The sequence below is a fragment of the Peromyscus maniculatus genome, chromosome 21 (assembly GCF_049852395.1).
Source record: "Peromyscus maniculatus bairdii isolate BWxNUB_F1_BW_parent chromosome 21, HU_Pman_BW_mat_3.1, whole genome shotgun sequence".
Classification (NCBI taxonomy): domain Eukaryota; kingdom Metazoa; phylum Chordata; class Mammalia; order Rodentia; family Cricetidae; genus Peromyscus; species Peromyscus maniculatus.
In genome coordinates this window covers 37,081,182-37,108,299 of record NC_134872.1, presented here as the reverse complement: position 1 = coordinate 37,108,299, position 27,118 = coordinate 37,081,182, and the positions used below count along the sequence as shown (strand labels likewise).

The 27,118-nt window shown below is 46.5% G+C and overlaps 3 protein-coding genes across 10 annotated transcripts in view; 2 read left to right on the top strand and 1 right to left on the bottom strand.

The window, feature by feature from the left end:
* Nucleotides 1-4,079, top strand: part of Npas2 (neuronal PAS domain protein 2) — a 182,768-nt gene extending 178,689 nt beyond the window's left edge. For 3 of the 4 annotated variants that reach the window (XM_015998926.3, XM_076557426.1, XM_006980456.4), the window contains 2 exons: nt 603-780; nt 2,669-4,079. In XM_015998926.3, the coding sequence (XP_015854412.1) occupies nt 603-780; nt 2,669-2,845 (355 nt within the window). In that variant the 3' untranslated portion in view covers nt 2,846-4,079. Of the gene's footprint in view, nt 1-602; nt 785-2,668 lie in introns of all 4 variants that reach the window. The other variant, XM_042266687.2, reaches the window with a different exon arrangement.
* Nucleotides 4,080-9,565: 5,486 nt separating this feature from the next.
* On the top strand, nt 9,566-13,700 carry Rpl31 (ribosomal protein L31). 2 transcript variants are annotated; one of them, XM_006980417.4, is made up of 5 exons: nt 9,566-9,703; nt 10,052-10,158; nt 12,233-12,358; nt 13,268-13,380; nt 13,635-13,700. In XM_006980417.4, exons 2-5 carry the CDS (start codon nt 10,052-10,054, stop codon nt 13,664-13,666), a joined length of 378 nt encoding a protein of 125 aa, XP_006980479.1. In that variant the 5' UTR covers nt 9,566-9,703; the 3' UTR covers nt 13,667-13,700. The 2 variants fall into 2 exon arrangements, with proteins under 2 accessions (XP_006980479.1, XP_006980480.1); XM_006980418.4 differs by having other exon boundaries at nt 9,697-9,827.
* Nucleotides 13,701-14,384: 684 nt separating this feature from the next.
* Nucleotides 14,385-27,118, bottom strand: part of Tbc1d8 (TBC1 domain family member 8) — a 111,426-nt gene continuing 98,692 nt past the window's right edge. For 2 of the 4 annotated variants that reach the window (XM_006980422.4, XM_006980421.4), the window contains exons 12-20: nt 26,156-26,441; nt 25,145-25,274; nt 24,932-25,030; nt 24,124-24,192; nt 22,444-22,684; nt 21,948-22,013; nt 16,817-16,906; nt 16,434-16,531; nt 14,385-15,370 (exon numbers count right to left, since the gene is read on the bottom strand). In XM_006980422.4, coding sequence (XP_006980484.1) covers nt 14,915-15,370; nt 16,434-16,531; nt 16,817-16,906; nt 21,948-22,013; nt 22,444-22,684; nt 24,124-24,192; nt 24,932-25,030; nt 25,145-25,274; nt 26,156-26,441 — 1,535 coding nt within the window. In that variant the 3' untranslated portion in view covers nt 14,385-14,914. The remainder of the gene's footprint in view (nt 15,371-16,433; nt 16,532-16,816; nt 16,907-21,947; nt 22,014-22,443; nt 22,685-24,123; nt 24,193-24,931; nt 25,031-25,144; nt 25,275-26,155; nt 26,442-27,118) is intronic. The other 2 variants (XM_076557425.1, XM_015998925.3) reach the window with 1 other exon arrangement.

Here is a 27,118-nt window from a genome sequence, read left to right as displayed (position 1 = left end):
TTTCATTGGATGCTCAAGCCATTTTTCCTTACTTTGTTTGGGTTCTTTGGGTATTAATAGGATGTTGGTGATATAGCTGTAGGTATTCTTTTATATATCCTGAATATCAATCCCTCGTCAGACATATGATGGGCAGAGATTTTTCTCCCATACCCTGAATTACTTTTCTGCGGATGGACAGTACCCTTTGATGTCCAAGTTTCTTGACTCACTTTTTTCCATCCTTGCTAGTAAAGTTTTTTTTTTTAAGATTTATTTATTTATTTTATTATATGGGTATTTTGCCTGCATGTTTATCTGTGCACCACATGCATGTAGTATGTGTAGAAGGTAAAGGGGGTTCAGATCCCCTGGAACTGGAGTATCGGGTAGTTGTAAATCACCGTATGAGTGCTGGGAACCAAACCCAGGTCCTCTGGGAAGGTAGGCAGGCAGGCAGGCAGGCAGGCAGCCAGCCAGCCAGCCAGCCAGCCAGCCAGCCAGCCAGCCAGCCAGTGCTCGTAACCACTGAGCCATCTCTCCAGTCCCTACAGTTGGCGTTTTCAGTACCATGTCAAGTGTGTCTTTCTTTTGTTTTATTTGTCCTACATGAAACTAAACAGGTACGCACAGAGCCAGGTCATGTTCCCAAGTCCAGATGCGCTCCCCGCCGGCAGTGGTGCCTCCACCCCTGTCCTGCTGATGGGCCAGGCGGTACTCCACCCCAGCTTCCCCACATCCCAGCCAGCACCACCGCAGCCAGCACAGGCCCAGCAGCAGCAGCCCCCACACTACCTGCAGGTAGGTGAGCACCGGGCCGAGGGAGACGCCCGCGAGCATGGTGAGCAGAGGCCAAGTTCCACACTCGACTTTTATAGACTTTTTTGTCTTCCCTAGTAGAGAGAACAACCTCAGAAACGTTCATAGTTGCTTCCTTTGAATGCTTAATGTACAGTATGAAAATTAAGACTAGGTTAACAGTATGCTGTTAACAGTATGGTGGTATGCTGAGAATATGTATTTAAAGGTAATTTTTTTTATCAGTTTTGCATCTTGATATGCTAAAATTTTTACAAAAAAAGTCAAAAATTAATGACAGCTTTTGTCAAACTTTTTAGTGCATGAGAAGTATAAAATTAAAGCACATTTATTTAGAGATCCACCAAACTGCTTTAGTAAATATGTTAATGTGTAAAATAAAGTTTGGGCATGAAAACTGGAGGCATATTTCACACAGACACTCTCCAGAAAGTAAAAAGTACTATCAAGCAAGTATCAAGCACACCAGAGGAGGAAGGGTGGCTGGCCTGGCCTTCAGTAGGGGCAATGTCCCTTCTGGGGCTCTCAAAGGGCTCCATCTTCTCCTCACACATGTCCAGAGCACCCCCTAGCTCAACTCATCCTTCACCCTGCCTGGTGGGACTTCCCCTAATAAGGACCACCCCACTTGCTCCGCTTGGCATCTTTGAGGGCAAAAGACAACGTGCAGAGGCTGAGACATCTTGAGAAGAGTGAGATAGAGATGGAGAGAGACAACATCCTTAAAGATCTGGGATGCTGTTTGATTCCAAAGCTGTTAAGCCAGCTGTGGTATAATTTTCAAATCTCCCTGGCTGTACCCACAGTGATAGTGGGTGTCAACTCTGACTTTGTGGATCTTGTCAGTTCTCGGGATAGGGAAGTAATCTGGCGTGGGAAACAATGAGGCAGAGAGACAGGCCCGGATGTGAGAACAGGAAAGGTCTCAGTGTGTCTTCTACCACCGCAGTAGTTTGCAAATACCTGCTGCATTCTAGGTACCAAGCAGAGATGCAAAGAGCTTTTCAGCCATCCTGGTGGCCTTGGGATGGGTCTCAGAGCCATGCAGGGAGGTGGGCTAGCACAGAACACACTCGGCCTCTGATGGTACAGAGAGAGCGCACCTGGTAGGGAAGCCTTCCTGGAAGAAGGCTCAGAGGCATCTCTGGGCAGAACCTGACCATCAAGAAAATATCAAGTGTGAGTGAAGGAGAAGAAATAAAAAGATGGGGTTTCACTGACAGCCCAGCATAAAGCCATGGATAGGTACTCTGGGAAGTGTCAAAGGTGGCTTTGGGGCACTGGGCTATTGGAGAGGGACATGTAGGCAAGAGTGGAAAATGAGAGTGAAACTTCCCAAGTCGGACTGACTAGGTGAAGCTTTTGCATCTCCAATCACGTAGTCTCCTTCCAGGTTCTGGAAAATGGCAGTATTGGAAGTAGTCATAGGATGAGGAACCTACTTAAGGGGTATACTTCTGTCTATGCAGATTCTTCCCTGCCCACCATCTATGTGGGCTCAGACTCCAACACACACACACACACACACACACACACACACACACACGCGCGCGCGCGACATATATAGATCATGTGCCTCTCTCTGGTTCAGAAACCTTACCTGCAGCCTCAGCCCCAAGCCCATGGTCCCAGAAAGAGCCACCCTTCTCCCTTTCCATTTAGCGTTGACACACAAGTGTACTGTCGGGGAGTTTGGCTTTCCCTCCATCAAGCACGCGCATGCACACATGCATGCACCACTGCCTAGCCATCTGATGGGAGTCACAGAGTCTGATAGCATCTGCTGCAAAACCTGGGGGTACTGAAGTCACTTGAAGAGTGGAGGGGCTGGCCAGCCACTCAGCCCCTTTTCTCCTTTTTCCTGCTCCAGGCGCCAACATCTCTGCACAGTGAGCAGCAGGACTCGCTCCTTCTCTCCAACTTCTCCCAGCAGCCCGGGACCCTGGGCTACGCCGCAACCCAGCCCACACAGCCGCAGCCCCCACGCCCTTCCCGCAGGGTCAGCCGCCTGTCCGAGTCCTCAGGTCTCCAGCAGCCACGCCGATAGTGCCCTGACACTGGAGTCCAGACGCAACCAGCTTTAACCAATGGAAGAGGAGGGAGCGGCCGTGGGAAAAACGGGAAGAAAGGTTTACATGGCTTTGGCACACCCCGTATACATTTCAGAACTCCCTATGGTAACGTGTCTGGAGTGTGGCACTGGCAGACTGGGGAAAGAACGGGAATACTGGCCATGGTTCCCTTGCCCTGAGGTTCTCGGGCATCCGCTACAGCCATACCAGACAGGAACCAAGTGCCCCCTTCTGGGCATCCTTTCCTGGTCTATCTGCAGAGGTAGTACCTCTCGCTGCCTCCAGGAGAGAGCGCGCCGGGTACTCTACCGACTGACACATGTCCCAAGCCCTGGCTGGCCTTCACTCTCTTGACGGCCTTTCCTTTACAGTCAAGGACTAAGTTAGAGGTCTTTGGAGAGAGAGAATAAAGAGATTATTTTCATTATTTTTAAAAGGTGGTTTTTGTTTTAATTTGCACAGCTGCACACGGGGGAAATAACTTAGGCACTTTCTGTTTTTGTTTTAAATAATAATAAGGTCTCATGGCTTCCCTAAGAATCCACAATAACAAAAACAGCCCACCAATCAGATAGCGAAGGCTGTTATTAATGAAGCTGCAGATCCACACCCTTGACCTAAACCCTGGTGGGTTGAGGTTCTTTGCCACCACGCCCTTCTGGTCGTCAGTTTCCTCCCTAAACGGAACACTGGATATTCCTGTTGACTTCACTGATTGTAACTACAAAGGTGGACTCTGAGCAAAGCACAATCTCACAGCTATTCCAGAATTCCCTAGAGACCTCTAAGACCACGAGGGAAGAGGGTCTGCAAGCAGAGCAACTTGGCCGGCTGCAGTCTCCCAGGAAACCAGTCACGTGCTGGCCATCCTGGTGAGGCCGCTGCATCTTTCCACAGATCTTCCCTGATGATTCTGAAGATTGGATTTTCCTTTTTCAAAATGCACTTTGCTTTTTTTTTTTTGTATGTTTTGTTATGTTGAGATGTTTCTAAAGAGAAGATTTTATGTAATTATAAGAGGAAGTGTAGTGAATTGTACAGCTGTTGTAATAATGACCTATTTCTATAAAAAATAAAATTGTACGGATTATGTGTAAATTATTTTGTATCTGAGACACCAGTTCCATTCCCAAATATAAAAGTATAAAGGTTTCCTTGTGTTTTTCTGTGAGTGAACATTTTGTAATAAATTAACAAGTTTGTACAATTTCCTTTGTCCCGTGTTATACATCCACACATACATGGGTTTACTGGGAAGCTATGTTTTTTTAATTTCAAGATGTTGAAGCCAGGCATGGTGGTGGACATCTTTAATCTCAGTACTCCGGAGGCAGAGGCAGGCAGATCTCTAAGTTCAAAAGGCCAGCCTGGTCTACAAAATGAATTCTAGGACAACCAGGGCTACACAGAGAAACCCTGCCTCAAGAAAAAAAAAAAAATCAAGATGTTGAAAGCTTTAGATGTAGTTTTGGTTCAGCTTTCTGTTACTGTGATAAAGTGAGTGAGGTGATAAACTTTCCAAAGTGGACTCATGGTCTCAGGACTCAGGGACTTCGGTCCATGCTCACCTGGCCCTGTTGCTTAGGCCTGTGGCGGCATAGAACATCACGGGATGAGTGAATGGCAGAGCAGCCCTGCTCGCCTCAGGATGGCCAGGAAGCAAAGAAAGAGAAAGGGATCAGGCACACCCCCAGGGACCAAAATTTATTCCACTAGGCCCCACCTGCTAAAGGTTGCGGCACACCCAAGAGCTGAGGTCCAAGGTTTCAACACATGGGCCTTTTGGGGGCCATTCAAGACCCGAACTACAGTATGGTGGAAACAATACAATAACCGGTACTGGAATGGAGTTCTTGAGCTTCGTGAGTCTGCCGGTTTCCTAAGGTTTAAAGCTTGTGACAGGAAAGCACATTTTCACTGCAGTTTCACTGTAGACAGGAGAACATGAGAACGTGGAAAAGTTCCTGGGAACATCTCAACCTTGTGGACACAGGAAACCTGTAGAAACTATGGACATACTACCCACCAAAGCAGTCATTCATTGCTTGCGATCATATTCAATCAGGCCCGATCCTGTGGACTCTCACTGCCAACATTTAGACCAGTGATGCCAACAAAGTAGGTGTGCCGAGGTATGTGTGAGATATACACACATACACACCATTGAGAAGGCACATAGCAGCATGTCCGAGGTCTTGATCGGCTACAGCCATCTCAGTCACAAGATCCAGCATGCTAACATGAGGGTACTCTAGTGGTCTACACTGAGTGCTTCCAGGTTCTTGTTGTCTTGTTAAAAAGCTGAAGAAGCACACACAAATAGCGACCTAGCAAGGGTCTTATTCAAGAGCACGGTAAATATACAGAATAGACACACTGCTTTGAGAGAGCAGCAGGCGCCAAGCACGATTGCCCTGAGTTCCTTTGCAAAGCTTCATTTTGTGAGCCCACGCGGAGGGAGGAGTTAGTTGCCAAGGATGAGGCTTAGGTGATTTTGTGTTTCCACTGATGGGCTTGGGTTATATAACTCTTTGTTCTCTCAACATGTTCTTTCTCATGATGCATCTAATTTTTTAACCATATGTGTGTCCAATCACGCATAGACACAGAATGGTAAATAGGAGATTTTCCCTGAAAGCTCACTTGGTGGACACAGGTTGCCTCATTGCATGTGCACTGAATACCAGCCTGGTCTGAATCGGCTCACTGCCTGCAGTTCTAGGACATGTTCCATGTTTGACCACAGAGTGGGGGTGGGATCCCCAAAGGTTGTTAGGGAGTTGCTAGGGGTTACTAGGATTGACTGCTCTCTTCGTTTGGAGAAGGTTGTACACATAGCTCCATGCAGATGGGGGCCCCAGATTGCTAAGTTGCCTGTGAAAACTACCTGAGTGCCTTTGGGGACCACCAAGATGGTCTCTCCCTTTCCAAACATGCTGACTTCATGGAGCTATGTTCCTTGCGGTCCTCTATTAAGACAGGTCTGTAAGACAGGTCGCTCTCTTCTGTAAAATGATGCCGGTTCCTTTTTGGCTCTCTAGCTAAAGGACCGATCTTGGATACATGTATCTGTGATTACTCTATGCCTGAGGGTGTGGGTGGGGTAGGTAGTTAAGCCAAAATATTTTGCATCCACCGAGAGGAATATTTACTTCTTGAAGAACTTGAAGTGAACCCTGTTTTTAAAACATGAAGTTTGGATGGAACTCAATAACCTATTTTTTTGTCTTAATTTAACATTGTCTAAGGTTTAGAGATCTGGTTTTTCTGGAAAAGAATTTATCATTTAATTGTAGTCATACTTTAATTGGTGGTTAGCCTCCTAAGTGGAACAAGATTGTTAATGGCCGTAGTCTACTCATTATCCTAAAAGTGTCTAGCTGGAAGCCATTAAAAGAGGGTGGAGTATGTTGTGCTCCTAATTTAATTTCGTTCTGCCTGAATTTTACACATGTTCAGAATTTGGATAAACTCAAAAAACTCTTATTGTGTAATATTCCACTAAATGCATGCATCATGGGAATTGTAATCACTGAGCTCTTCATTCATTAGCTTTGCTCATTAAAAGGTTATTTTGCAACCACATCTTTGTTCCAGAAAAACCATGACCTTAACTGTCTGGAATAGTATAAAGTGTCTTGGTTCAAGAGTCAAGCTTGAGTGTGACCTCGGAATACTTGGTTTAAGATATTACAAACCAACTAAAACTGCAGCGTATTCTGTCTCTAACAACTAAAACGCTGCTTGTACAAACAGCATGCTAAGTTGTTATTGTTGTTCTAGACAAGATCTCACTTTATAGCTCTGATTGGCTTGGAACTTCGTATATAGACCAGGTTGGTCTGGAACTCTCTATGTAGACCAGGCTCATCTGGAACTCACAGAGATCTGTCTGCCTCTGCTTCTGGGATTAAATCTGTATAGCACCACACCCAGCTATGTGAACCAACTATTAAGCAGGGTTTTTTTTTTGTTTTGTTTTCCTTTTTGGTGCTTTTTTAAAGACAGGGTTTCTCTGTGTAGCTTTTGCACCTTTCCTGGAACTCAGACAGGGTTTCTCTGTGTAGCTTTTGCACCTTTCCTGGAACTCAGTGTAGCTCTGGCTGTCCTGGAAGTCACTCTGTAGACCAGGCTGGCCTCAGACTCACAGAGATCTGCCTACCCTGACTCCCAAGTGCTGGGATTAAAGTTTTGTGTCACTATGGCTCTACTTAATAAGCAGTTCTTAGCCATGACTTTTGCACTCTTGCCAAAATGTCCTGGTAAAATTTTAGTGATATAAAAATTACTTTAATTTCTGTTCATGTTGTAGCCTGAAGATCTCAAAGTCAGCCATTAATATCCTGAAAAAAATATCTAATTTGTGTCATCTAGAGAAATGTTGTTCGTGGTCAGAATTATGCAGATAAAAAACTTTGTTTTTCTGTTGAAGATCTCATTAGAAATGGAGTAGGGGAAGAAATTTTCTTTTTGAATTGTAATCAGCCATGGGCATGTCTGGTTTATTGACTCCATAAGTTACCTATGTTTTAGAACGAAGTCATGAACTCATGGGCTTTTGTAAACTCAGAGTTTCTCATTAACCATTATTATCTCTGTGCTCAAGTTATCACACCCTAACCAAGTGGGAGCTGGCTTCTCTTTCTTCTTGTTAGCAAAGCCCTTCCAAAACCAGACTCCAGATTTCTCTCTAGAACATCAGAGGCATGGTCTATTTATCTATTTTCCCTCTACCCCAAAGTATGGGATCAACTTCCCTCCTGATCCTCTTTTACTTTAAAAAAAAATTTAAGATTAAAATCTGGTGCTTAGAGTGAATCTGGGAAGCGATATTGGGTAATCGTGAGGCTTCAGTTCCTATCATTGGCTCATTCTGTTGGGATAGAGCTGAAAGTATATACAGCCATGCACTGCTCAATGATGGCAGTCACTGATGGACAGCATAGACGAACACACACACACCCTACAGCTTAGGTTTGTAATAGGCTGAAGCACCTAAGCATGTACACACTACAATGTTTGCGCAGCAAAGAACATGGTCGATGACTCATCTCCGAGAATGTACACTGCTAAGAAGAGACCCACAAAGGTCACAGGATCACACTGATTTTGCCTGTTTAATAGATCATACATTGTGTGATAGATTACCTTTCTAACGTAATTCTCATCTAATATTGTCTTTCTCCTAAACTGCCATCCCACATGAAGTTACTTGAACTACCGCTTTTCATTTCAAATGCTGTCTGTGCCTTTTTTTTCTGGTCCACTCTTTGCTGACTTGCTCAAGACCCCATCTCTGTTGTATCATAGCAACATCCTCCTCACCAATCTCCCAGCCCCAGCCTTTTGGAACCTTTTACATCACCAGGCTGCTTTCCTTTTTTGTAGTGGAGGAGGGTCTGTGCCTATCAAATCCAGAGCCTGCATATGTCAGCAAATGTTCTATCACTGAGCTACATCCCCAAGTCCATATTTTCATATTCTCTTCACACACCCCTTTTTTTCCCTCTCCCTCCCTCCGTCCTTGGATCAGGTCTCATTGTGTAGCCAAGGCTAGCCTCTATGTAGCCTAGAGTAGCCTCAGCCTTAATTTGCTATCCTCCTATTCTGTGTCCTGAGTATATCACACCGGCTTCCTTTTAAAATGTTTTTGAGTGGCTCAGCTTTGGAGATTGCACTGGAGCTCAGCCCAGCGTGACTGTACCAACCTGCATTCCCATCGAACCCATTAGTGTTTGCACCCCACTAAGAACTGGAACAGAGCCGGGCCACTCCTTTCCTCCTAGCCCCATGGAGAAGTCTTCAGATACTATGAGGTGTGTTTAGGCTACTATCACCACACCTCCCCTACCCCACCCCTCAGGCGGGCCTCAAACTCACCCTGAAGTCAAGGATGACCTTGAACTCCTGATCTCCTGACTCAACTACAAAGTTCTGGGATCACAGGCATGCACCACCTCACTCAGACATTGTTTTGAGGGCTGGAGAGATGGCTCAGAGGTTAAGAGCACTGACCGCTCTTCCAGAGGTCCTGAGTTCAATTCCCAGCAACCACATGGTGGCTCACAACCATCTGTAATGAGATCTGGTGCCCTCTTCTGGCCTGCAGTCATACATGCTGTATACATAATAAATAAGATCCGAGAGTGAGCTTGCCTGTCCACCCCAAGTCCTGCCTTTGGGGAATCCGTAAGGACAGCACCCCTTAGCCAAAGGAGGCGGAGACCTAGGTTTCGGATGAGACCGTAGAGTCTCTACCTGCCTGTCTTTTTTTTGTCTGTGAGATCCTGAAACGTGCCATTGCTGAAACCCCAAATGGATAGGTTGTTTGGATTTGTTTGGACTCGGGGATTTTCCCACAAAAGTGCCTGGTGTTCACGTGGACCTTTTCGACTTGGGAAATAAGCTCTTTGGTTGTGGTCTCAGTCACACCTGGGCCCTTCTGACAAGCACATCACCTAATTAATAGATCAATAAGTGTAGATTGAATGAGTGCGTGAACTCGAAAAGCAGAAGAGTGTCTTCTTTTTGCTGGCCGTGCTCTCCCAGGGTTCAGATTGAAAACCCATCACACAGGGAAGGAAGGACGCTGTTCGCAGCAAATGGCCAGAAGACTGGCAGCCTCAACCCCGCCCGGGCCCCGCCCCCGGCCCCGCCCCACGCCGCTCGCCCCGCCTCCGACGCGCCGTATTTACATCACAGCCTACCCTTCCACCTTCCCTCGCCACACTTCCTCTTTCCCCGCCTCCCGGCGACCCGGAAGTCAGACTTGCGGCGGGGCTTTCCTTCCCACAAGCCCTCGCGCCCGTCCTTTCCAGCTTGGGCCCGGCAGAGTAAGTATGGCCGCGGGGTCCCGGCTCCGAAATCCGGCTCCATCCTCTCCGGGCGCGGGGCAGGCCGGCTTGGTGGGGTTCGTTCCGCGCCGACCCGAGCTCGGCGGCTCGACGACCCGGGGCGGTAGGGCCTGCGCCGACGGAAGGCTCTGGGGCCGATGGAGGACAAGTTGGCGGGGCTCAGAGCGGCCGAGCCGCAGGGTTTCCGGGGCCGGGGACCGGCAGGGCCGGCTGCGGGCAACCCTGGGCGGATTCTGAGAGGTGGTGGAGGTGGTGGTGGCGGCGGCGGGGGAATCCGGCTCGGGGTTTTGCCCTGCCTGCTTAGCGCCTCCTGTCGCCTGCATGTAGATGGCTCCCGCAAAGAAGGGTGGCGAGAAGAAGAAGGGCCGTTCTGCCATCAACGAGGTGGTGACCCGAGAATACACCATCAACATTCACAAGCGCATCCATGGAGTGTGAGTACCATGGTCGGTCGGCGCGGCCCGCGAGCCCCTTCCGGCTTCTGGCTGTCACTCTCGAGCGTTGCCTGATTGCTCCTTGCAGACTTGGGCTTTAGAAAGCACGCGGGTTTGGTTTGGGGTTGTCTTTTTTTTTTTCCCCCAGTCTGACTGCGTGTACTTTGAAGGTGTGCAGGGTTTGGGGTGTACGGTACCGGTTAGTAACGAGGGCCGGGAGGTTGTGTTTGAACTTTAGGCATCAGCGGACTCGGGAAAGCTTGGTGGTGGCTAAAACGAGTGTTTTTGTAATCGGGACCACTAAAAGTAAAAGCTTGTGAAGGGAAACCTTTAATAATTTCTGTGCAGCAGGAGGTTAGCCAGTTGCGAATGGCTGAGCCCCAAATGTGAAAGAGGATTGTGTTCGTCCTCCGACCCATACTACGGGTCGAGTTGTAATACTGGAAATGCTAAGAGGCACGTAGGTTACCAAAGTTACAGTGCAGTGTATGGTCAAGACCCACGGCGATTGTGCGTTTATAAAGAGGCAGTTACAGGGAATGATTTGGGGTGCGTACTCCCCTTTGTACACGATTTATCTACATACATTCAGATGCCAGCATTTAGAGCAGGATTTCTTGGATTTGCCTGTTCAGACTCTTGTGACAGATTTCGCTGGGTCGAAATGTGTGTGGACATTTTCTGTGTTGTCCCGTGTGGGGTGTCTGCTGTGTGTGAATGCTGCTCGTGATCAGGTACATTCTAACCTCTGGTTGGGACATAGTGAGCACTGTCGGGCCCTGCCCTCCCAAGTTGACCAAAGCGGGAGAGGCGAAAAACGTTTTGAGTTGATGGTGGTTTTTTTAAGTGCCCAGTGTATTGGGTCCTTCTTTCATGAAAGGTGCTTGTGGGTGGGCATGGTTTTCAGACATTTTGTACCTTGTTGCAAAAGCCCTGTGTGAGGCTCTCCAGCCTCTCTCTCCTTTGGTAATGTCATTGGTTTCCATTCCAAACCAAACCTGCTCCCTGCTGTCTTCCTCTCCTGGCTTTCTCTATTTTATTGGTAATGCTGGCTCTGCCCTCTTGAGATCCAGTCTGATTGTGCATTTAAGTGAGGGCAGCAGCATCTTGTTTCTATTGGAACTGCTCAATGCTCCATCTCTTTCCTGGTGCATCCTTCTTGGTACTTGTAATTGATACCACCTGATGGGTTGCTTGCGCGAGCTCGGTCCATTAGACCGGCTGCTGTTATTTCTAACCCTGTTTTTCCAGGTATGTTGTCAAGTGGGCTTGTTTGGGAGCAGGCTGGTAGAGTGGAGAAAGCAATTCAGTGTGTCTCGCCTGGAGTGGGCCTGACAGGTGCTGGACACAACTGGACTTTGTGTGGGTGGTTTTGGATTTGAGGTCTTCCTGCCCAGCTTCCAGTGTTGTGGTTATCGGTGTGCACCATCTCCATGCCCTAGAAAGTTCGGTGGTTTTTTTTTTGTTGTTGTTGTTGTTTTAAATACAGGCTCCCTATTATGTGTAGTTGTGGTTGTCCTAGAACTAGCCATGTAGACCAGGCTACAAACAGGATTCAAACAGATCCACCTGCCTTTGCCTCCCAGATGCTAGGATTAAAGGAGCACAACACCACATCCAGCTCGTTTTGGGTTTTTGTGTTCATTTCATTGAAAGCATAAAATGTAGGTAAATGGCTGCCGTGATTCCACAGAATGCTGCCTTTCTCTGTACATGTTTGCCTGTGTGTATGGGCATCATATAGATGCTGGGAGCCAAATCTGGGTACTTGGCAAAAGCAAGTTTTCTTTCTTAACCACTGAGCCATCTCTCCAATCCCCAGCATTTCAGGACTGCTGTGAGAGTAGACCACGTTTGTGAATGATAAATTGGGAAAGCATGGCACTTTGTGCTTGGATTGTGGGATATCTAGTGTTTATTTCAACTTCTTGTTCCAAGTGCTGGTGCTAGGTCCTGGACATTTCATGCTTGTAAGGATGTGTTTCTGACTGCTTCGATTGTTTTATGAGGGCATGCATTTCTATATTATGTGTAATCTATGATTAATTTTATATCCTTGTGTTTTGAACCTCAGGGGCTTCAAGAAACGTGCCCCTAGGGCACTCAAAGAAATCCGGAAATTTGCCATGAAGGAGATGGGTACTCCAGATGTGCGCATTGATACCAGGCTCAATAAAGCCGTCTGGGCCAAAGGAATAAGGTACTGAAGTTATATTTGTGACGATGATGCCAGTTATTCCTTCTGCATAGTCCGTGTGACAAATTCAGAAGTTTGGTTACCAGATGTGGAGTATAAATATAAAGGACAGTGGCTCTAAGCTCGTGTCATTTGTTGTAAGTAAGGGAGAGAGCAGTGTTAGAGCTTGATGGGATCTGGGAGAGATTGGGACGTGGAAGCGCTCCATTGGGAGCATGAGAAGCTCAGAGAAAGCGGTGGTTCTGAGCCTGAGGTGCTGGCCAGCCCCGAGGAAAGGATCCTCCTGCTGCCTGCCCAGGGGTTGATTTGTGTCATGTCCTATAATATGAGAGGGTTCTCACAGAGGTTTATCCAACAGGGTTGTAAATAATGCTGAGGTTGGGAAGTCCCCTGGAAGGGGGGAGTAAGTAGGAAGGGGGTGCTGCTTGCTGCTGGCAGTATTTAACCCTGCAACCTCTAAAGTGGGGCTATATTAGATTATCCAACAAGGAACTACAGTACCTGCCTTGGGGTAAGGGGAGTGGGGTCACAGGGACATGAGAAGGAGCCTTGTGGGAATCTGGGGCCTAAGAACACCTAGCACATCCTGAGATGGTGAGGGAAGGAGATAACTGAGCTGCACTGCTTCTGAAAGGGAAGGGTTGTGGGTGCCTTTCATTTGAATTAGTGGCTATTTCTGTCGACAGCCATTTTCTGCCTAAGAACAATTGGTTTTTATTGGTGGCTGCCTTAATATATCGTAACAAGCATGCATCTTGAGAAAGCAGCTTGTTGCTCATTCACCTGGGTATATTTTCAAGGTGAGATAAAAGTGTTTATCAGAGCATTAGAAGCAGGAATAGATATGTGAGTGCCACTAGTAGCTGGTTCCTGACAAGCATTGACCTTCATGACACATTTATATCTTATTAGGAATGTTCCATACCGTATCCGTGTACGTTTGTCCAGAAAACGTAATGAGGATGAGGACTCACCAAACAAACTCTACACACTGGTAACCTACGTACCTGTTACCACATTCAAAAGTAAGTTCCATGCTCTTCCACAATTTCACCAAATTATAACAGGGAATTACTATTATCTTTAACCCAAAACTTGTTCATGAAATGTTAGGTGCCTTTCTTCAGTGAAGAGATGAGTGGCAGGCAAAATTATCAGACCTTTATGTAAAACTGTCTGGTGTGGGGGAATGCAAAATAGTGACGTTCATGTGAGAGTGGAGTGTTGTGCAAGTGCTCTAGAGATGGGGTGTTGACTGCCTGTCGCTTCTTCCTTCTAGATCTGCAGACAGTCAACGTGGATGAGAACTAAGCCACAGAGTGTCAAATAAAGTTGGAGAACTACCTTCAGGTTTTGGTTTTCCTTTTTGTTATCTGTCCCACCGGTGGAGTCTTTGGTATTGTTGGGAGTTATTTAGAACCACTGCGCTGGGGACATGGGAAACGAATTATGTGTGTGACGTGTTCTCTTCACAGAAATCCATGTATTAGAGTTGTGGGTTTTGGTTTTTCAAGATAGTTTTCTCTGTGTAGTTCTAGCTGTCCTGGAACTTGCTCTGTAGAACAGGCTGGCCTCAACCTCAGATCTGTGTACCTCTACCTCTGAAGGGTTGGAAATAAAGGCAGGTTCCACCATGTCTGGCTTGTGTGGCTTTTAGCAAAGAAACTACAGTAGTAGGGTCTCGCTTTAGTCCCAGGTGTGTATGTGAGCCTAAAACTAAGGACTGAGGTTAGAACTGTTACATGACACTGAAAGTCTGCTGTGTGGGTCCCGGGAATTGACCTTAGCTAGAAGACCAAAGCTGACAACCTGTCTTTACCAGCCACTACATTGCATTTCCTGGAATATGCTAGACCCTTAAGACAGCGTAAGGTTTTTTTTGTTTCGTTTTTCAAGACAGGGTTTCTCTGTAACATGCCTGGCTGTCCTGAAAAATCTGTAGACCAGGCTGGCCTCAAACTCACTCGAACTGCCTGCTTCCTTAGTACTATTGTTTTGGTTCAGTTTTTTAATTTAAAAGAGTCAGTACAAAAAAAAAAAGATTTTTATTAAAAACTGGGGGGAGGGGCGGGCAACATTGAAAGCATGGTTTGTTTTGGGGAGGACATACAAAGTGATTACAACGAAATATATTAAAATGGTTTCAATTACCAGCATTGAAACAAAATTAGTGCAAAAAAAGCCAAATACAGTTGTGCAGACAATGGTTCTGGGATCTTGGAGGTGAGCCTGTCTCTTGACCTCTCCCATTACCAGTGGTACATGAGCCTGGGGTTGATGTCTCTTGGTTACTGTGACATCTTTTTGTCCATCAAAGGATAAGCTCATAGCAGAAACACTGGTTTCAGCAAAGTTGATAGTCACAGTGTAAAGGGCATTCCACCTCTGACGACCTCCTAATAAATAGAACTGTGTGAGAGTTGCAGCAATTCCCCGGCCGTGGCTCTGAGGTTGGTTATCCACATACTCAACTCAGACCGAAATCTGGACAGTGACTGACAACAGTCCAGTCCGTGCTTTGGTGTGGTGGGCTCCAGTGTGTTCCCCGACAATTCCTGGCTACAGGTTATTCAGCTTCAGTTCAGGCTGTGGTGGGTGGCTCATTTCCAAAGCTTTGAGACTGTACTGATGGAGCTTGGCATTTTCAAGTTTGGATTTAATGTTGAGTGGCTTTTCAAAAAAGTTGACCAGTGACTGCTCAGTGAGAAGGGAGGCCAGGATGTGTTCCAGGGAGACAGTCCAGTCCCCTTCCCCTGCCTCAGGAAAGGCCCCAGGGTCCTGGGGAGTCTTCCCAGTCTCAGCAAAAACCGAGTCCTGTTCAGGAGAAGGAGCTGAGGCCTGCAGCTCCTCCCCACATTCCTGGGAGCAGCTTCCGGAGCTGCTGCTTCGCTGGCCCACCTCTCCTATCTGCAGTAGCAGAGTGGTTACTGTGGCGATGGCCTGGTACAGCTCGTTTTCCTCTGGGTCTTCATGGAACATGCTGTACAAAGTCTTACAGAACTGGATAAACTCTCTCTAGAATTAAAAAACATGAGGATTGAAGTGTAATTTATACTATCAGAAAAGCATGTACCATTTCATTTTTGTTCGATAGGAGCTCACTGTTTTAATTTTTAAGACTGTCCACAACCTGTAGTCTTCCTGCCTCACCGACAAACACTGGGTTACAGGTGTCTACTACTAGTTCCTTGTTCTACGTGCAGAATATATAAAAAGTTAGTGAGAAATGCCAACTCGGGATGCACACATTCTCCAAAGAAAGTCCAGAGCTACACTCGCTTTTTAATGGGAAAATGGCATGTGGCACATATCTCTAAACACAATGTTTAGGGAACAGGCATCCTAGGGCTACAGAACAATTACCTTACATTCAGTGATTAGATGGAACTCCCACAGTTACTTTATGACAGCTAAAGTAAGGTATCTACTGTAACTTGATGGCTAGTTTATACCTGGGTGAAAACAGTGACCGGTGTTCCAAGTTAGATTAGTATAAGGTTTTTCAGGGACTCATTTGGTCAGCTATTGTGGAGGGGTAGTAGACTAAGTAAATATTTGAGGTCTGTCAAGTGTTATTTGGTGGTGGTGGTGGATATTTTCTTAAGATAGCTAAGTCACCCAGAGCTGTCTGTACTATCACATTTGTAAGGAACAGAAAGTTACCACCCATATAGAGCTGGGAGGACCAGGGACTGCCAACCTAGCTTAAGGTTCAATGAGAGACTTGAAGGAAGGTAGAAGACACCCATTTAGCTTTTATGACAACCTACTCATGCTCTAGAGCCTCCCGGTACATGGCACGAAGAAACATTCACATCTTATACAGGGGCATTCAAAACCTTAAGCCTATATATTTCTCACATGCTGGCAAGAAGACCCTTTTCAAATTAAACCTGAATACTTAAGAATCCTTTTCTGGGAAATGGTCAGAGGTATGGGAGACTTGAGTAGTGGTTCTCATTCTGCAGCCTCCTGTTTGGAGGAGGTGACTTGATCACAACACTGGTCTGGGAAGTCATAAGATCCATGGGCCCACGCTGCCAAAATGGTTTGTTTTCTTCCCAAACGAAGTCCTTACCTGGCTCATTTTGGGCAACTCTTTCTCCGTTTTATCCTTTTCTTTGGCTAAATCTTTAATCATCTGTTTCAGTTGTTTCTGATAATCAATTGTGTCACCTTGAAAAAGGGAAACAACAGTTTAAATTCTATGAAAGCTATGGAATTGGGATAGTAAGGGAACAGGGTCCCGCTAAGCAAATTTCATATACAGCCAAATAGCACGATTACATTTTCACAACAGACTATAGCCCTGTCCTAGGACCTTCCTGTAAAGAACCCTAGAAAGATGGAAGCAGCAGAAGGGACTCTGTGAACAGGCAGTCAAGCAACACTGGCCATGGGCTGAATGGTGGTAACGGGGAGGGGACAGGCTGCTAGGAGCAGATAAGAACAGATACTTGCCATTGGGCTTACCCAATACCAGGGGTCTTGATGTTGACAGCAGAGGATTCTTCAATGGTGACTGGCTGTCTCTGTCATTTTCAGTGAGTGCTTAAAAGAAAATACTGAAATTGGAAACATTCTCTGCTTAACTGGAAAAGCTAGACCCAAAGGCTAAGCCACCAGTTCCCAATATTGTTGTAAAGGTACAGAACCTGTAAAGCCAAATGAAGAATAAGCAAAATCTGTTCTATGTATGTAGACATGACTGAGTAGCATACAAATCCATGGGAAGCACTGCTGATGGTGACCTGGAAACAGCAAACCCCAGTAGCATTGTCCTGACAGCGAGTGAGTACAGAATTAGGGTATTTAGATAGTGTAAGTGGGGGTTGAGAGGGAGAGGGGTGTTGAGACAGGGTCTTTACATACACAGCCCTGGCTCCTATACAATGTACCTTTTTAAGCAGCATTGGCTTCCAAAGAGCATCATACTGGTGTTTTTTGGCTTTTCAAGACAGGATTTTTCTGGAGCTCTGGCTGTCCTGTACACTCCATTGTAGACCAGCTGGCCTCAAACAGATCCCTCTGCCTCTACCTCCTAAGTGTGCCTGGCCCAGACTGGTTTTTGTGAAGTATACTAAGAATAAAACACCAGAAGTCTCGTGCTAGGAAAAACAAAAGGGTTCAGCCAGTTTGGAAAACATTTGGGTGTTTCTCAAACTTAGCTAAATGGTGGTTCATGCCTTTAATCCCAGCAGAGGAAGGCAGATCTACACAGTGAGCTCCAGACTCTGCCTCAGAACAAGTTTTCAGATAGCCAGCCGTTCAGAGCACAGGTTGCAGGGCTGGAGAGATGGCTCAGAGGTTAAGAGCACTGACACCTCTTCCAGAGGTCCTGAGTTCAATTCCCAGCAACCACGTGGTGGCTCACAACTATCTGTAATGGGATCTGGTGCCCTCTTCTGGCCTGCAGGCAGAACACTATATACGTAATCTTTTTTTTTTTTTTTTTTTTTTTAAAAAAAGCAGCACAGGTTGCTCTGCCAGAGGACCCAGGTTTGATTCCCAGCATACATTGTGGCAGTCAACTGTTGTATAACTCCAGTCCCAGGGGATCTGGCCTCTGGGCAGCGAGCAAAAATAAGGTGAAACCCCACTTCTGTATCATCTACTCGGGAGTAGGGAAACTTTGTGTAAAACTGATAGTAACAACCCTAGCAGCAGTGGTGGTCCTAGCCACACAGGGAGCGCTCGTTAGACCAGGACAATACTACAACATGGACCACTGAACAGTTACCAGCAGAAGCCAGGCAGTAGTGGTACACAGTGTATCCACTTAACACCTGGATAGGCAACACCACAGGCTGCAGGAACATGGGCTGGTCCAGGGCAAGGGTTTTTAGGATGATGGACAGGTGATTATAGAGTCATTGCACTCCTTAATAAAAGTTACCTAGGTTGACAAAAGTCTAGTTGTAAAAGACTGGAACTTAGTTTAAAATTAAGATGTGCTTTAAGAAACTTTCCACAAGATGGCCCCAAACAACTATCTGGGATGGCAACTCAGTTTGGCCTAAAATTTTAGGCAGTGGCCCCTGTGAGTCCACTCAAAATGTACAGGAAAATTAGGGAACCTCACTGGTAGAACAGTGAAGAGCCTGTCCCAAGGAGAATTGCATACACGAGCCACTAGGCAAGTCCTGGAAGAACCAGTACATGCAGCTGTAATGATAGAAAAGAGAACTGAGTAGCTCGAGCACTTACAGGGAGCGTGGCCTCGTTTTTATATTTCTGTGTATATGTAGTGGGTGGTTCTACACTGTAAATGGGTGGAGACATTCCTACATTAAGGCTTTCACTGTTGGACTTGGTTATTGGAAACTTGCCATTCCAGACTCGTATGATGACTCACCTCTTGACACCATGAGTAGGAAAATCAAAGGTAGTGATGGACCAGAGAGTCAAGTCCAGCACAGCTGGGACTGTGCAGCTCCCCGGTGCCTCCCTCAAATGTAGACTAGGTGGCCCTGCACCTGCGCAAGCCCACAGCCCCTCAAGTAGCTTTGCAGTCTATGGGCGAGGTAGGTTTGCCCCAGCCTTTTGAGTTCACTACTGACCATCCACTGGAGGAATTGTCACTGCACCAAAGCCAGCAACTGAAGACCACTCTGGTGGACATGAGACACTTGTCCACCAGCTCAGCACCAGCATGGTTTTAATTGTCTACTCAGTCTAGGGTCACCTGGAAAGTGGCTCGATGAATAATCTGGATTAAGCTGGCTGATGGACTACCTGTGAGAGATTTAATTGGGTTGACAGGTGAGAAGTCTCACCTGGGCAGCACCATTTCAAGTCTGCAGTCTTCCTATGAGTAGGGAAGTTGAACTGAGCACTGGCCTGCATTAGTTCATTGCTTTCCATTGACTTGGGGCTGTGATGTGACAGCTCTGGGTTCTTGTCACCCCACAATGATGGCCTAACGCCTGGAATTGTCAGCTAATAAACTCTCCTGAAAGTGCTTTGGTCAGTGTTTTATCACAACAGGAAAGATCGGGTCACCTGGACCCACCCCGGTGCATCTAATTTCAGCCTGGTCTTCAAGGGTCCAAGAAGCAACTACCCCGTCTCCTGTGCTTCCTGAGCTGTTGGTGCCTTCTTACATTTTGACTATTTTCGCTCTGTTTTGGGTTTTTTGAGACAGAGTTGCTCTGTGTAGCCTTGGCTGTCTGGAACTTGCTCTGTAGACCAGGGTGTCCTCAAACTCAGAGATCTGCCTGCCTCTGCCTCCTGAGTGCTGGGATTAAAGGCATGGACCACCACTGCCTAGCTTCACTTTATTTTTAAAAGATGTAAATTCTTATTCCCCTTCACACATTAATGTATTTTTTGTTTATACATTTTTGCCATGACTAAATTTTGCCCCTAGACTTTCTCCTTTTTTCCTTTTCTCTTGCTCCTTTCTTTTCCCTCAGTAAGTTTCCCTATCTCCACCTGTTTTCTCCTTGCTTCTATCAGGTGGCTTTTCTTCCATCTTTTCCCATTATTTCCACACTTACCCTAAATAATTCCATAACAATTTACAGTATTACCAAATTTTCTATTCTATTGTCAGTGACTATCTTAGGTTTTAACTAATCAATCATCCTGTTGGAAAGGGCTCATGTGGTCCTACCCCTTCCTGAGGCCCAATGGGCAGTCAATGGTTGCTGGGAAAGGAAGAATTTTCTTCATAGTCAGATGTCTGTGTTCACTGAGTCATCAGAGAAAAAAGATAGATACATGATACACATGTATGAAAATGTACAATGAAACCCATTATGTATGTGCTATTAAAAACATTAAATATCAGCCGGGCGGTGGTGGCGCATGCCTTTAATCCCAGCACTCAGGAGGCAGAGCCAGGAGGATCTCTGTGAGTTCGAGGCCAGCCTGGACTACCAAGTGAGTTCCAGGAAAGGCGCAAAGCTACACAGAGAAACCCTGTCTCGAAAAACCAAAAAAAAAAAAAAAAAAAAAAAAAAATCATATACTTCAAAGGGTAAACAGGCAAGCTGATTAATTCAATCTGGGACCTGAGAAAAGTCAGTAGCCAAGGAAAGAGTGAGCAATGTGGTTAAAAAAGGAAAAATTTGAAACAAAGAGGAGCTAGGCAGGGAGCTTGCCATGCAAGCATAAGGACCCAAGTTCAAATCTTCAGAACTCCTGTAAAAGCTGAGTGTGTTGGCACAAATCTATATAATCCCAGTGCTTCAATGGGGAGATGGATGTAGACAAGAGAATCCCCGGAAGCTGGACAGGCCAGCCAGCCTGATAGTACAGAGCTGCAGACAACCAAGAGACCTTTGAAACAAGGCGAAAGGTGAGAACGGACACTCCAGGTCCTCTGACTTGTATGTGCATGTGCACACAGATTTTAAAAAAAAGTTGATGAAAAACTCAACCACCACCTACTACCACAACAGAAAGCACTATATGTGACTCAGAAGAAATACCAGGGATGGAGGACAAGGACGAGAAAATACTACATTCAAACATTAAGAAAAAGTTCAAAAAGCATGACCAGGGGCTGGAGAGATGGCTGCTCTTCCTGAGGAGTTGGATTCTAATCCCAGGACCCACATGATAGCTCATAACCATCTATAACTCCAGTCCCAAGAGATCTGATGCCCTCCTCTGGCCTCGGCAAGCATCAGGTATGCACATGGTACACAGACTTGCACATGGACAAAACACCCATACACATAAAAAAAAAACCAACTTCAAAAACAAGAGCATGACTATTACAACTCAGATATGATCAAGTGACCGAAACCTAAGAATCTACAAAAGAAAGATTAAAAAGAATGGATTCTGTTCATTTAAATTATAGCAAAAGATTTATTAAATCTAAAGGAAAGGCATCCAGACCTAATAGACATTTAAAATTCAAAATAGGTAAGACCAGAAAGAGCTCCATTCAGTCAAGAAGTCAAAAAGCTAGCCAAGTATTAAAAAATTAATGGAAAACCCCCAAATCTACAAAGGCAGAACCTCTTTTCTGCAACCCTAAAGAGCCAGGAAAAATAAGGAGCAATATATTCCATATCCTAGAAGTATTTGCTGACAGAATTTACTTAAATGTTTATATTACTGAAACCTACATATTTTGATAACAGTCTCCATTAATGTTCCAAAGATAGATGCGTCATAATACCTCATCTCAAATTTGCTGCATAGCCATAGTGTCAAAAATAGCATGACATTGTGGGGAGTGGGGCACGCCTTTAATCCCAGCACTCGGGAGGCAGACGGATCTCGGACTTCGAGGCCTAACTTGTCTACAGAGCAAGTGCCAAGACAGCCAAGGCTATTTGAAAACCCAAAACAACAAAAAAAGCAAAACAAACTGCAGCATGATGATACTAACAAGCAAAAACAAAAGACACAAAGGCCAATGAAATAGAAGAGAGGACCAAGAAATAAACCCATCCAACCAATCAACAAATGGATCTAAAAATGCATTGGGGGTGGGAGGGGGGAGAGAACAGGTGGTGCTGGGAAAACTGAATGTCCACGTGGAGAAAAGGGAAACTAAATTTGGAAAGAACCGGTCAGTGTCCTGCACAAAGCTGGCCTTGTGTTGAAGCACAGCCCAAACTAACTTTCTTACCTGGTGGGATATGAAGCCTGTATAGCAGCTTAATCTTCTCATTCATTTCTCCATTGTACATAACGTCTGCAGATTGAAGAGAGAAATCAGGTACAAATGAATTCTGTTAGTCATGGCTCAAGCTCAGAGTACCCTCAACCCAAAGGCACCCCATACTAGAAAAGATGGAACTAAATGATGGAACTGCAGGGTAACTCATGGCTATTATGTTTTCAAGATTTTGGTTTTATGCACAGCAAACCATGGCCACACCTTAGGTATCAAGGAGAACAGGTCAGTGGCTTTAAATATGGAGAGCCAAATCCCTCTCCTCCCTGAAGGACATGTAAGGGTGACCCTAACAGGAAAGTGCAGAGCAATATTTTAAAATCAGGATGATGTTAAGCAGGCTAATTATAAACACACCGATTGTGTGGATCTGCCCGGCAGCAGTCCACCTCATCTCCTGATCATAGATAAATGCTGAATCTTACAGTGAAGACCTGAAGAGTCATACCTAGACAGCTTACAAAGGCTTTGAACTCCATGAGCTGGTCCATGTTGTCATCCAGGAGCCTGAAGGTCCTCTCGGCGAGAATCTCGGTATGGACCCCGCAGGTCCACGGAGACACCAGCTGGAACAGGTGTGCAAACTGCCGGGCATCAATGCGGTACTGCTCAGCATAGGGCCTGCTGGGGTCATGGCGCAGGGCCATGGGCTTGGGGTGCTCCCAGTAACAGCTCATCATGTGTGCTCTCTTAAAGCATGAGGGGAGAGAAAGGCCGGGTTACACGGCACCATTCGTGCCTTGGGAGGCTGTGCACGCAAAGCTGAGGCCAGCACAGCCCTCTCTCCTGGCTGTCTGGCCTCAGAAAGCGCTGCTTATTAGGTGGCAATGCTAAGGGACCAGACAGGTGAAAGCTGTCACCACCTCACCCAAAGCCAGCAAACCTAGAATTAAGACAAACATCCCTCAGCAGAAGGATGGCTAAGTTAATGGCCATGTGGAGGTGTTTCCTTGTTATCCTTGCCCACATGAATGTGAATTTCGATTTCATTACAAAAACTTTTAGAATTTCTTTACAAAAATATCTTTTTTCTTTGTGATAAAATATACATGACACAAAAAAAAATATATATATACATGACACAAAATGTATCATTTTATCCAGTTCTAGATGTATAGTTCAGTTGACACAGTTTTAATTATGAGATACTTTTTATTATTTTCACTGACAATGGATATTTGAAATTCAGAAAGGACACATGGATTTACAGTGTCAAAGGGTGCACTCTGCAGGATGGCCTGTGTAACTTTACCCAAATACCCCAAAATTGGAACTCAGTTTGCTATACTATTTTCAGTTAAAAATAACACTGGGCTGCAGAAGATCAGCACACATGCAAGAGGCACTATCTGTTGACAAAATGTTAGCGAGAAAGATTAAGTTAAAAAGAAAAATACTGAGGTAACTAACTTGCTATAGTGGTACATGCCTGTTATCCCAGCTACTTGAGCTAGAAGCCACCCTGGGCAACTTAGACCCTCCATCAAAAGAATTTGATTTAATTTAAATTAAGTGCCCTAAAAAGCCAACTATACCCCACCAATGATGATCACGCAGCACAGGGAAGTGTTGAGATCACCACGGGAAAATCTATGGAACAGCTACAGACCAACCAACCACATAATACAAGTGTCCATGTGTACTGTGAGGCCGAAGCAGGGGTAAATCACGGTCACTTCAGAACAATCCTGTTTGTCCACTCTGGACCAGGAGCCCACACTCGCTAGGACATTGCAGAGCAATGAGAATCAGCACAGCCTAGCACAGCCTCAATGCCTCACTACCAGCGCATAGCTGTTCGGGTGTAGGGGCTGCACAGCCCTGCTGGGCTCTCCTGGGATCACACTAGCTCCTCCCTTCATGTGCCAACCTGAGGCTGGCCTCCAGAGAAGATCAACGCACACACAAGAGGCATTAATCTGTCGAGAGAGTGTTATGGTAAGGGTTTTCTGATTATGGCAAGTAGGTGAGCAGCTCTAGCCTCTGCTACCAGAGGAAAAAAACACATGGCAGGCCCCCTCTGGCAACCATTAGCCCTTCCAAGAAGCCACAAGCCCACAGGCAGACTGGGCCCTGTGGGCTAGGACCTGGCTCATGGCCCAGCACTCCCTCCCCCTAGATGTCCTACCTTGAATAAGTCGTACAGTTCGTCAAGGTCTTCAGGAAGAATGGAGACTTCTGGGATAACGACACGGAGCTTTGGGAAAGAATTGACAGTGATGGAGTAATGCCCAGGCATGTATCCCCACATCCCTGAGACGATCAGGGGAGAGTCACTCTCCCTCCTAGTGGGGACATGGGCAGCACCCTTGTCACAATAGCATCAACTCCTATAGACTGACTTCCCAGGTGTTTTGTCTTCAACACCTGTCCAATCTGCACACATGATCTGAGCCAGCCTATGAAGCTCTTTGGAGGTGAAAACAGTGCAGAGATTCAACATGGACAGCTGCTTCCCAACGACAGCACTTAGGCAGTTGAGCATCTGCCTGAGCATTTTAGTCCCTGCATCTACCACTAAACCTTAGGCATTGCCCTGTTTATAACCGTGGGAACTGAGGCTCCCAATAGTTAGCTGCTCACAATTTGACTCGGAAAATTTCATCACATTCAATGTGACATCCTGGGAGTTTTTAGTTCAGAGAGAGAGAGAGAGAGAGAGAGAGAGAGAGAGAGAGAGAGAGAGAGAGAGAGAGAGAGAGAGAGAGAGAGAGAGAGAGAGAGAGGGAGAGAGAGGGAGAGAGAGGGAGAGAGAGGGAGAGAGGGAGAGAGGGAGAGAGAGGGAGAGAGAGGGAGAGAGAGGGAGAGAGAGGGAGAGAAAGGAGGAGGAGGAGGAGGAGGAGGAGGAAGCAGCCCTTCCTATGTTTTATGACCAGTGAGGGCTGCACTCATGGTCAGCTCATCCCATGAACCCCAAGGAGGTGTCCTCTGCTCACCACGTTCTGCTTGGTGGTGTCCTCGTGGCCTTGCAGGACCCTGATCCTGTGCTTACACCGCAGGTGTTCAATCTGCTCCACAGACTGGTTTCCAAATTTCTGCAGACACAGGGGCCGCTGAGTCCCAAGCTAACAGGAAGCCGCCAGCAACCCTCCCTCCACATCTGTTTCCCAGGCACACTTCTGCCTCCAACTAGGAAGGGGTTCCTGTACCTCATAGGAGTCCCGGATCAGGTCAGCAATGTCGGTCACAGGATAGGGCTCCTGGTCATCAGAGAAAAAGGCATGGTGGCTGCCAATGGGGGGCCCCGGGCTGTCTTCATTCTTAATGTGATCTAGAAACCTGAGCACACCCCACACAGTTAGAGCCCGCATCCGCCCTCATCTGGAGACCACAAGGCACGTGAGATCCCAGCACACTCTCAGGCTCTAATACCCGGAGCAGGGCAAGGCACCACTATGGTCACTCCAGCAGAAACAGCCAACACTCCAAAAGCCAGGCTCGTGGACTTGGATCTGGGCATTGCTAAGCCTTGAGGCTCTCCAGTGAAGTCAGTTAGCATCACCTGTGCCTACGTGTGGTTTTAAGCTTCTAACATAGTCTGAAAAGAACCATCTATCTGTCTCCCAGACCCAGGGTCCAGGCTTAGGCTCATGTGATTTTTCTGTCACTGTAACTCATTTATGGCTAGAGCAGTGGTTCTCAACCTTCCTAACGCTGAGACCCTTTAACATATCCTTCATGAATCATAACGTGTAAATATCTGATATGCAGGATATCTAACATTCAACCCCGAGGGGTCGAGACCCACAGGTTGAGAACCAATGCCCTCCACTTTGTACCTGGCCCTTCCAACTGGCTGCCTATACATGAGCCAGCATTTCCTGGTGGTTCTCAATCCTGTTCAGCACCATGAAGACGGTTCATCTTCTTAGAAGAAAAAGCCCTCGGGGCCCCGTTCTCCCTGAACTCTCATTTGGCAGAAAGAGTGAGAGAGGATGGCAACCTTCTTTGCATCCCATTTGGTGGGGGCCACATGACACTCACTCTGGAGAGACCACAGGATGGCAGGTGCCCAGGGGCAGTGTGGAACAGAAAGCTTCCACAGATGTGGCACACATGCCGTGGCCTCCCTCTGCGGTCTTCCAGTTGTCCCAGCTGTAACCTCACTCCCCCCGCCGCACCCACGCCGTTAGCCACGGGAGGAAGCAGCCAGAGCCCACCTGCTGAGGATCATCAGGGCCTGCCCGTCATCCTTGCTGCCACAGAGCTCCTCGGCGTTGGCCTCCAGCACCGCCAGCCCCAGCTGGAAGATGGCTTTGATCCCATCATAGAAGAAGCAATCGACCACGTTCACAGCACTCTCCAGAGGCATGATGCTGAGGAACAGAGTCAGGAACCAGGAGAGGGAGATGGACGCCAGTGCCGAGAGGTCGTTCATGTGCTCGGCCAGCTCTGGGAGGTGCTCCCTGATGAGCTCCTCAAAGACAGACTGGTCCACCTGAGCCCCTGCCGAAGAGAGCAGGAAGCTCTGGAAGGGAAGACTAGTGGCTCTCCAGGGTGGGGCCGAAACTGAGCTTGCTCTAAGTCTTAGAAGATGATGTAAATGAGACAAAAATCTGAGTCCAGGAAAGAACGTGTGTTTAATTCACTAAGTCTTGACCACTGACCACAGTCATTCAATAGAAGGACAAGCTTTCCAAAACTTAGTGCTTAGTCAACGGGTTATCAATGGGATTGGGGGAGTCCTAACCCCTAACTGTACCTTACACATAAAATAATAATAATAATAATAATAATAATAATAATGAAAACCAACCATAGACCTAAAGGCAAACACTCATAATTTAGAACTTCTAGAAGTAAAAAAGTGGGAAGTGAGCCAGCTGCCCACTCAGGCAAGGCAGAGAGCCATGAAGACAGCCAAATGCCATCAAGGGCACATAGATATCCAAGACACTCTCTCTCTCTCTCTCTCTCTCTCTCTCACACACACACACACACACACACACACACACACCACTCGCTCTGCTTCTTACTCCTACAGGCTGACAGACCCTTCAGTTCTCAGGCCACAGTCTTCAAATGTATCTTCTTAATTGGGCTCCATAGCAAGCCAGGTACCAAAGTCTCTTATCAGCCTTGGTTCTTTTTGTTTGTTCCCCATTCTGACACCCTAAGTTTGG

Excerpts from the sequence above, each read along its gene's own strand:
- Rpl31 (XM_006980417.4), top strand. The coding sequence starts at position 10,052 with ATGGCTCCCGCAAAGAAGGGTGGCGAGAAGAAGAAGGGCCGTTCTGCC. Across the intron at positions 12,359-13,267 it reads GTCTGGGCCAAAGGAATAAG|GAATGTTCCATACCGTATCC; the intron begins GTACTGAAGTTA and ends ATATCTTATTAG. Across the intron at positions 13,381-13,634 it reads ACCTGTTACCACATTCAAAA|ATCTGCAGACAGTCAACGTG; the intron begins GTAAGTTCCATG and ends TCTTCCTTCTAG.